Source organism: Salvelinus namaycush, chromosome 22 (genome assembly GCF_016432855.1).
Source record: "Salvelinus namaycush isolate Seneca chromosome 22, SaNama_1.0, whole genome shotgun sequence".
In the NCBI taxonomy this organism is placed as follows: Eukaryota; Metazoa; Chordata; class Actinopteri; order Salmoniformes; family Salmonidae; genus Salvelinus; species Salvelinus namaycush.
Window position 1 is genome coordinate 28,499,201 of NC_052328.1, and position 10,810 is coordinate 28,510,010.

The following is a 10,810-nucleotide window of genomic DNA, read 5'->3' on the forward strand; positions in this document are numbered from 1 at the left end:
TGGCGAAACAAGGAAACATTTTTCTTTATTTCCCATTAAAACACACATTGGTTGTTATTAAAAATGACATATATTACATTAATGTCATCAAATTAACATAGTCATCTTCAAGACTTCATTAGGCTAGGATATATTTCCTCTAAATACAATAATGTGGAACTTGTTGATAAATAAATCCCCTCAGAACCCAAATGGTTCAGTCCGGGATCAGCTGTGAAAATGCATGATTTGTTCCAAAGGAACCATAGAGAAAGTAAGGAATTAAATTAAAGGAGAACATCAGTCATGTAATTTGTGTAGGCAGATATGTCTGATTGTGTTATAATTACTGAGAACTACCTGCTACACACAGTGTATGGATTTTACTACACTTAAATCAGCTTTTCCTGTGGGGCCAGCCCCCCTTTGGAGGAACGAGAAGTCGACAGGATGGTGCGGAGAGGTAGCCTACGGTGAGACACGTGTTAGTGGCTAGAGACAGTAATGCTCTATGCTCTAAATTAGTCGACTCACTGTGCGGTGCTGGTGACCTCATGATAATAATTCACTCATCTTTAAATAATGTGCATGTTTTGGTAGGCAGAGACGGTATAGAAAGTATTGAATTCCTTCAATATCTCTGGTACTAGGACTATCCTGCTTAAGGCAATACACATTTGATTATATGTTTAACACATTTAATTTCTTGTAAAAGTGAGGTGAGCAAGCAAAGAAAAAAACGTTTGTTAAATTACAATTGCAAATGCAACCTTAGTTCAACACCTATAGTACGTAATCAATACATTTTAGCCTCTTGAAGACGTTACAAGTGGCATAGTTCAGCCATTATGCGAGAGGAAGTTAATTCTATATTTTGCTATAATGAATTTAAACGTTTAACAAGCTCAAATAAAACAATCTATACAAACCCAAAATGACCTGGGTGTTTGTCATATACACATTTCCACCTTAAAAGAAAATACTATTTGGGTGCCGCATTAAAATTGCCATGGTAACAAGATGCTAGCTGCAACATCATCTGCTGGATAGACCAACTTGGATTGTTGATTTAGGATGGATTTTACTGTGGGGAGTGAATGCTCTCTCCTTCAAATATTGAACAAAATGACCTTGTTAAAATTCAAAGTAAACAAAAACCAGTAGTCACTTTTATTATTGCACTACAGTAGCTATTATTTATAGTAGCCTAGCTAGCTACTAAGATCGTAATACACTTTTGATGTGATTAATTACAGGTGTTTTCTGAGCAAAAAAAATCTAAATATGTATATATATATTTTTGATTTTTTATTTTATTATAATTGTTGAACATAAAATCAAATCAGCTCCAAGTGATTTAATTTTTTAAAAATCTGTTCCAAAGTATTCCCACGCATAATAGAGAGCTATATGTGATTGTATACAAATATAAGCAAGGTTTGAATTGATTATATTTTTGTCAAATATTATATCTGTTTGGGCTTCTTATGGTCAATTTGCAGTCTACAAATTATTTGTTATTATGTTCCGGCCCCCTGACCAGCCGCACAAGAAAAAATTGTCCCGTGCTGAATCAAGTTAATGATCGCTGCCCTGTGAAAACAGAGCGATGAAGCATCGGTCTGTTCCAAAATTTGAGCCACACAAAAGTACAGTATGTAGAACTAGTGGAACTGTAGAAAACGTTTCTACTAGTTCTACTAGTATAACCTTAATGTAACAGATATGTGGTGATAATGAAAACAAACACAGCAGACTGTCTTCAGTAGTTTATTACACTAAAGAATAGAGGGGTCTTTCTGGGGTGGGTTAAGAGGTATGACAGAATCATATTGGAGGCAGATAGATGTAACACAGGAGAGGGGAGTGTTCTGGCCTTCCAGTAAAAGGACTCGACCAAGGTCTTCTCAGTCAGTCACTATTGTGCTGCTGCTGCCCTCTGCTGGAGAGGAAGTGAAACATTCAGTCATAAGTTCCGTGGTGACGTTTCCCCTATGTACAGATCTAGGATCCTCTTCCAGCGCCCCCAGCGCATAACCCAAACCAATAGTAGGAAACATTACGAAACTGACCCGAGATCAGCGTCTAGGGGCAACTTAATCCTAAACCCAGTCACACTCAATACTGTAATGTTATCGATACACTAATAACAATGAGGTTAGCTGGTCACAATGTGATGAAAAGGTTTTACATACAGCAAAGTAAAAAGAGAAACAAATATTTGTGTGGTTAAAGGGCGACTTTGGGTACGAAAAACTGTTTGTCTCAGCCTCTTTTTGATTTGATTTGATTCGTTCTAAATTTTCAAACAGAAATGGGTTGTACTTTTGGTGGTTCATGGATGTGTCAATGCGCGCCTCGACCCACGTAGCTAGTTCATTAGCTAAGCTAGGCAATTTAGCTACCCGGTAATTCTTGCAGTATGTAAAAAATAAAATAAATCTTCCAGTATGTAGTGACGTCATTTCACAGGATTTGTTTTTGGACGGAGGCTGTAGAGATCGGTTAGAAATTGCACTTCTGTAGCCAAATTCAACAATTATGTTTTGTTTTTAAGCATTAAATGACCTGGTATGATGGTGCATTGATCAGTTATACAGTTGAAATTCGTTATTTGTGAGTTTTTGCCCAAAGTCGACCTTTAAAGAGTGATGTTTACTACACATAGTAATGTGGTGTTGTCTGTATCTTTGTTGAGAGATCAGCATCATCTGGTACAACAGACAGAGGAGACACCAACACTGACCTGTGTGGTCACCTGTAGAGCTAGTGAGCTGTAGACCACATTATCATCTGGTTCTGCTGACTACAGAGGAGGAACAGGGAGAGAGGTGAACAGGGACACTCCTGTCATGATATAATGACATTTATAATGGTGATACTGAGAACATGTTTACTAAACAATCAACCAATCCATACTTTTATTAAAGTACCTTAATATGAAGCTGTGGCTAGAATAATAATGATAATAACCCCAGTGGGAATAATAATAATAATAATACGAATAATAATAATAATAACCACAGTGGGAATAATAATAATAATAGTAATATTAGTAATAATAATAGTAATGTTAATAGTAGTAATAATAATAATAACCACAGTGGGAATAATAATAATAATAATAATAATAGTAATAATAATAGTAATATTAGTAATAATAATAATAATAGTATTAATAATAATAGTAATAATGATAATAACCACAGTGGGAATACATCTGTAGACTATTATGTTTCAGATGTGTTTTGTCCTTTTCTCATCGTTGAAACAATATTATATGTATAAAAAAATTGTAAAATAAATGTAATTAGATCATTCTTACCTTGGTCTGTAACTTTTGCTGGGTCTTCCTCTTTAGGACGACAGTACTGTACGTTACATCATCATTGTCAGGAAATGGGTCCTGCTGGTACAGAGACACACACCGACTCTGTACTGTATGGAAATGACTATATCAAGAATAGAAAGGCACATACATGTATGATTGAAAAGACAAGATGAGCGTAGTCTACCGCTGAGGTGATTATTGGCTGGTTCTCAGATTTATTGTCTTCTGAAATAGAGAGGGAGATATTAATGTCCCCTGAGTTACAATGGACTCAGTTACATTTCATGTCACTTTGACACCACCTGTCTCTTCAGAGCTAAATGAAGGTGTACTGTACGTACATGCCATAATGTGTGCAAAATTCATTCTATTGTATATTCCAACATTAATATATTGTCATATATATATATTTTTTAATTACGTACTATGCTTTCTCCACATCTTCCATGTTACTAGGATACCAGCTGTCAGCACCACCAACATGCCCAGAGAGATGAGTAGGACTTTCACATCTATGGACCTGATGGATGGCATACTGTATAAGAACTTTAAAATAGATTTGTTAAAAAGTAATAATTCGTTGTTTTCAGCTAATCACGTTTGGATCTTCACCATGCAATTAAAGATATGATATTATTACTATTGAGATTATTACTATACAAATAAGGTGTATTTTAACTTTTTTATGATAGGGGGCAGCATTTTCACTTTTGGATGAATTGCGTGCCCATAGTGAACTGCCTCCTACTCTGTCCCTGATGCTAATATATGCATATTATTATTACTATTGGATATAAAACACTCCGAAGTTTCTAAAACTGTTTGAATGATGTCTGTGAGTATAACAGAACACATATGGCAGGCAAAAACCTGAGAAAAAATCCAAACAGGAAGTGAGAATTGTGAGACTGGTCAATGTTCAACTCATCGCCGATTCAATTCCCTGTAAGATGGATTTGTTTGCACTTCCTACGCCTTCCACTAGATGTCAACAGTCTGTAGAACGTGGAATGAAGCCTCTAGTGTGATGTGGGGCCGGATGGGAGGTGTTTCAGTCATTGGTCTGGCAGAATGCCAGTTCCTGGTCACGCGCTTTCCTCATGATATCGCCTTGCGTTCCATAACTTCTACAGACATGAAGGAATGCTCCGGTTGGAACGTTATTGGATATATATGACAACAACATCCTGAAAATTGATTCTCTACTTAGTTTGACCAGTTTATTCAACCTGTTTTATAACTTTTTGAAGTTTTCGTCCGAGTTTGCCTGCATCTGCGCGAGCGTTTGGACATGTGCACTAAACATGTTAGCAAAAGTAGCTACTTAGACATAAGTAATGGACATTATTGAACAAAACAACGCATTTTGTGGAACTAGGATTCCTGGGAGTGCATTCTGATGAAGATGATCAAAGGTAAGGGAATATTTATGATGTAATTTCGTATTTCTGTTGACTCCAACATGGCAGAGAAATGTTGTTTTTATCTGAGCGCCCTCTCAGATTATTGCATGGTGTGCTTTTTACGTATTTAATCTGACACTGCGGTTGCATTAAGAACAAGTGTATCTTTAATTCTATGTAAAACATGTATCTTTCATCAAAGTTTATGATGAGTATTTCTGTTATTTGACGTGGCTCTCTGCAATTTCTCAATATATTTTGGAGGCATTTCTGAACATGGCGCCAATGTAAACCGAGATTTGTGGATATAAATATGCACATTATCAAACAAAACATAAATGTATTGTGTAACATGATGTCCCATGAGTGTCATCTGATGAAGATCATCAAAGGTTAGTGATTCATTTTATCTCTATTTCTGCTTTTTGTGACTATCTTTGGCTGGGAAAATGGCTGTGTTTTTCTGTGGCTATATACTGAGCTAACATAATTGTTTGGTGTGCTTTCCCCGTAAATCCTTTTTGAAATCAGACATGTTGGCTGGATTCACAACATGTGTTGCTTTAATTTGGTTTCTTTCATGTGTGATTTCATTAAAGATTGATTTTTATAGTAATATATTTTAATTTGGCGCGCCTCATTTTTTCTGGCTTTTGGCCAAGTGGGATGCTACCGTCCCACATATCCCAGAGAAGTTAAGTGTGCAACCTTTTTTCGACAGTGTGTGGGTCTCTATCTCTTCCAGTATTCTTATTCTGATTCCTACGCACCTGGAACAGACACTTTCAGTAGTAAGGACCTTAGAGTGCAGACGGCCTCTGATCATATAAGTGTACAACTTAATAATGCAAATGAGAGACTGAGAATAACACCAACATTGCTGCTACTTCTCACAAGGCAACCACAGAGATGTTCTTCTACCCAAGAGGAAATGGTAAGCAATGTTGGTTAAATCAACGTTGTTTCAACGTTATTTCTCAACGTATTGTGGAGAGGAATCTACGTAAAAAATACATTGGGTTTGAAAAAAGTAATCAACCAGTACTGTTTTCAGCTCATTTCAACTAACGTTAAAAACATTGAAATTAGGGTCAAACGTGAATTTAAATACATTGACTTAATCTGACTAACAGGTTGTTACATCAATCTATTTTCAACATAGTCATCAGAACTATGTTTGTTGGAATTGCGTAGAAAATATTCAACTGGGTGGTTGAAATGATGTTGAATTTTAGATTTGATTAGACATATTTTATTTAACCTTGTTTCAATGTTGATAGTAAAATGGTATGCTTCAATAACGTCATTGTTTCAACGTCATGCTATTAACCTAAATAAAGAGGTGGCGCAGCGGTCTAAGGCACTGCATCTCAGTGCTAGAGACATCACTACAGACCCTGGTTTGATCCTGGGCTGTAACACAAACGGCCGTGCTCGGAAGTCCCATAGGGCGGCGTACAATTGGCCCAGCGTCGTCCGGGTTAGGGGAGGGTTGGACTGAGATAGGCCGTCATTATAAAATAAGAATTTGTTCTTAACTGACTTGCCTAGTTAAATAAATTATTATCCAACAATTCCGGCCTATACAGTGACTCCTACTGGTATATGATGGGTAATGCACATCAGAGACAACTAGTCTACCATCCAGATGCCTTTCTCTTTGTACCCTGCTTAGCTTTGAAAACAAGCTGTGCTCAACTCAGCTAAATAGTCATGTCAACACATTGATCAGTTTCCACACTCATTTGCATAGACTACCAACATAACATGAAATAGTTGAAAGTAACTCCTCTAACTTTTCTTACACAAGCTGTACGTGAAAGTAAATTCAGAGTGAGATTGGGTTTATGTAGGCCACACTGACATCTGATTAGCCCAACAACAAACACCATAATTTCAACGTGAAGCTAGGTATGCTATCATTCCTCCATGGTTGATTGTATCTTTGGAAGTTTATAAACTTGAAGAGATAATATGATTACTGTTGAAATTACGTTAATTTTATGTGTGCAACATTACCTTGCAAATGAGAGAGTGAGAATAACACCAGAATTGCTGCTGCTTCTCACAAGGCAACCACAGAGATGTTCTACCCAAGAGGAAGTGATAACAGTCTCTATATGCATTTAGGGAGGGTGTTTGGTTATCTTTAACTGTTGTAGTGTATGATGGAATTGTAATGTTTCTCTGTGTTCATATTATCTAACAATATGTGGGATAATACAGCTGAAGGAGTGATAATAACCTCTGGTGGACTTCCTCCATGTTCCCCTCAGCTCCTTGACTTGTGTTGTCAGTCTGAATAGGCTCAGCAGTTGGAGAGGCAGAGGGTTGTTGAGTGGTTGGATCTTGGGTTGCTGTGAGGTAAAACAACAATATCATCAATGAAGTTAATGGTAAACCAGATAGTCAGGTTGTATAGCAACATCACATTCATAGTTAATATTACAATCAGTTCCAGATGATGCCAGTGGATAAAACAAAGTGAATCATATTGATCATAAAGTATGTGATTGATCTACTAACTTGAGGACATCTTAGAGGTTCTCTGTGTTGCAGTTTGTTGACTGACAGTGATGTGAACAGGCATCTCTAGTTCTCCCACTCTACACCAATACCAGTCAGTGTTCTCCATCTTCAGTCCACTCATAGTCACTGTTAAGGCTTTTCTGTTGTTGGCTTCACTTGTCCGATTTAATGTCACTGATGTTCCATGTAAAGTCCAAGAATACCACATCACACAATCACCACCCATCCTGCACCACTTCATATCTCCAGAGTTACTATAGTAACAACGGACAGTGACACTCCCTCCTTCTACTCCAGTCACTTCCTGTTGTTCCACATAGAGTTCTGAAGTACCTGAACACAGAGGTAAAAAACATGAATTCAGAGAAGAGAAAAGTGCTTTTTCAGGCTCCTTACAAGTTCATTAAAGCTGCAATCTGTGATTGATACATCTATTTTTTGTCTTTTAAATTCATAATAATGATATATTGCCATTGATTCTTGAAGAATGTAACTTTCCTCACAAGATTAGTTCTGTCACTCCATCATGACCCAAAATAAACTCAGCAAAAAAAGAAACGTCCTCTCACTGTTGTTAGGTTCTTATTTTTCAGAGTAAATAACTCAAGGACACTAGAGAAGCGTTAACCAAGTTGAATTCTTCCCAAAGGTTCTGTACAGCTGTAATTCAGACAATTCAACAGTTCTTCAATCCAGATATACTGTATATATCCCACTTAAGACACTCCTCCTTCTCTCCAATCCTTACATCTTATAGTTTAACAGGAAAATAGTAACAAGATACCAAACCCGTATTACTCCCTTCAGGGAAGTTGTCCTCACCTTCGGACCTCAACCTAATCCACAGATGTCCATCTGTCTTTCCTGTATCAACACGGTGCTCTCCTCTTGTCACCCAACACATTCCACATCTATCTGTCTTTCTACAGAGACCCAGTCTATTTCACTCCTTAATATTCTATGCTTCTTCTCTCATTTATTTAATATCTCAATGTTCAAAATGTTGAATCCAACACTGTCAACTGCGTTTATTTTCAGCAAACTTGCCGGTGATGTCTGGTGAGGACCTGTCTTACAACAGGCCTACAAGCCCTCAGTCCAGCCTCTCTCAGCCTATTGCGGACAGTCTAAGCACTGATGGAGGGATTGTGAGCTCCTGGTGTAACTCGGGCAGTTGTTGTTGCCATCCTGTACCTGTCCTTGCAGGTGTGATGTTCTGTGAGGACAATCATCTGTCCTCACTGTCCTCTCTCCCTGTAGCGCTGTCTTAGGCATCTCACAGTACGGGCATTGCAATTTATTGCCCTGGCCACATCTGCAGTCCTTATGCCTCCTTGCAGCATGCCTAAGGCACGTTCACTCAGATGAGCAGGGACCCTGGGCATCTTTCTTTTGGTGTTTTTCAGAGTCACTAGAAAGGCCTCTTTAGTGTCCTAAGTTTTCATAACTGTGACCTTAATTGCCTACCGTCTGTAAGCTGTTAGTGTCTTAATGACCGTTCCACAGGTGCATGTTCATTAATTATTTATGGTTCATTGAACAAGCATGGGAAACGGTGTTTAAACCCTTTACATTGAAAATCTGTGAAGTTATTTGAATTTTAACTAATTATCTTTGAAAGACGGGGTCCTGAAAAAGGGACGTTTCTTTTTTTGCTGAGTTTATAATCTTGTTTTACCTACATGTACAGTATAGCTCTGTCTATGAATTTCAGAGTGGTTACACATTTCTCATTTCATTTGTTGTAATACGCTATTTATAACTGCGTTATTATTTTGCATTTGACATTGCAGGTTTACAGGCCACTCCATAGGACATTGCTAGGACTAGATACAAGCAGTGAAGGGATCGTACCTGGAGTGACAGATAGGTAGAACCGCTGTATCATGATATCTGGTCCTCTATTGAACTCCACAACACACCTGTAATTCTCAGAGTCCCATGATGTCAGGTCAGTCATGGTCACAGTGAAGATTCTCTGGGTGATGTCATCAGAGATTGAGGTCTTACCACTGCTCTTAGGATGGTCAGTGCGTACTACATAAGAACATACATCCCAACCTAATCCTTTACACCAGTATTTCACATGGTTGATATGATTCAGATCATAGTGACATGGGAAGGTGATGGAGCCTCCTGTTTGCACAGACACATGCCCCACTGTGGACACATCAACACAAAACACATTTCAATTAGAGTTAACATTTAATAGAATCTTTACAGAGGGAAAATGTAAAAATCACATCGCTCCAACACTTTAAACAGCTTGTTCATGATTCTGATTGATTATACAGTGTTTAAAGTGAATTGACCCAGGGGACTTCACCCTTAATTCATAGAAATGTTACCCTTACCTGCTGAGAGTCTGTAGAAGATGAGGAGGAGAAGGAGGAGGGAGAGATGAAGAGCCATGAGATTTAGAATCTGCCTGTTACGTTAAATGTGTGTCAAGGACCAAGGCAACAGCGATAATTACTACTTCCTAATGTTCACAGACCTCACTTTAACTCTCTTCCTGCTTCTGTTTGTGTGTACATGCCCCCCTCAGTGGAAGATAGTAGACTAGTTTAAGGCCAAGACCTCACTTTAAACCAGGTTCATGGTTCAGGCTTCCCACAACCCAGTCTGATGTGATTTTACGTTCAACAGAACACTCTCTGTCTCTCGCCTCCTTCTATACAGGAAATGTACAGCAAAAGTGTGAAAGTTACAGTAGCTCAGAATGCTGCAAGTTTCAGCTAAACTCATTCCATGATGTCAAGTTAAATGCTGAGCTATACGTTCTGTTATTGGCTCCAACACAGCAAACTACTTCAGATACATCAGAATTTCACACTCAAACTCACAGACAGAGCTCACATCATGTTGTGACAAATTATCTTGAGAGCAATAAAATATCTTTCAAAACATTCATTACTTTTTATTTGTTATTGCTTTCATTACTATTTTCACACATATGTGGTAATATTTCACAACTCTACTTCACAACTCAAAACAGATCATCACGCAGGGTTTTGTTTCAAAACTTTAAGCACTTTTTCAATTGAGTACAACACAAAATGACACAGTAACTTTTTCACCAAACCTAATCAGTGTTTCATCTAGAAATACCTTTAAAATAAAGTAATTGCCTTTCACAATGCAATTCTTTCAATACTTTTCATATGATTCTCTTCTCATTCGTTTAAATACATTTGACCATCACATAACCCACGTCGCTTAATGGTTAATCACTTAACCGTTTGGTAAACCTATAGATTTTAATCTGGTTGGTCTACTACATATGGATTTTGAGAACTACAGAAATAAATGCGTGTTTGTATAGTATAAACATCTAAATGACAAGAATAATACATCATAGCCATACATAATGACTATTCGTGATTGCTCATTGATTTCACATAGTGGTAAATACAATTGGTCAACATATAAAAGGGTGTGTGTGAACACTTTCTTTGAACATGGAGCAGATAGAGAGGAAGGGAGAGGAAGAAATCAAAGAGCTTGTGGACAAGGGGCCCTTCAGAGAGGTCAAAAAGGTGGGCATGGACCCCATCAAAGAGGTCAA

At 37.7% G+C, this 10,810-nt stretch overlaps 1 protein-coding gene across 1 annotated transcript; it reads right to left on the minus strand.

The window, feature by feature from the left end:
• Positions 1 to 1,897: 1,897 nt before the first annotated feature.
• On the minus strand, positions 1,898 to 9,654 carry LOC120017784 (polymeric immunoglobulin receptor-like). Its single transcript, XM_038960758.1, has 9 exons — positions 9,591 to 9,654; positions 9,097 to 9,402; positions 7,240 to 7,575; positions 6,959 to 7,070; positions 3,736 to 3,830; positions 3,495 to 3,535; positions 3,305 to 3,385; positions 2,726 to 2,785; positions 1,898 to 1,921 (listed from the first exon to the last, which is right to left on the minus strand). Exons 1-9 carry the CDS (start codon positions 9,652 to 9,654, stop codon positions 1,898 to 1,900), a joined length of 1,119 nt encoding a protein of 372 aa, XP_038816686.1.
• Positions 9,655 to 10,810: the final 1,156 nt, after the last annotated feature.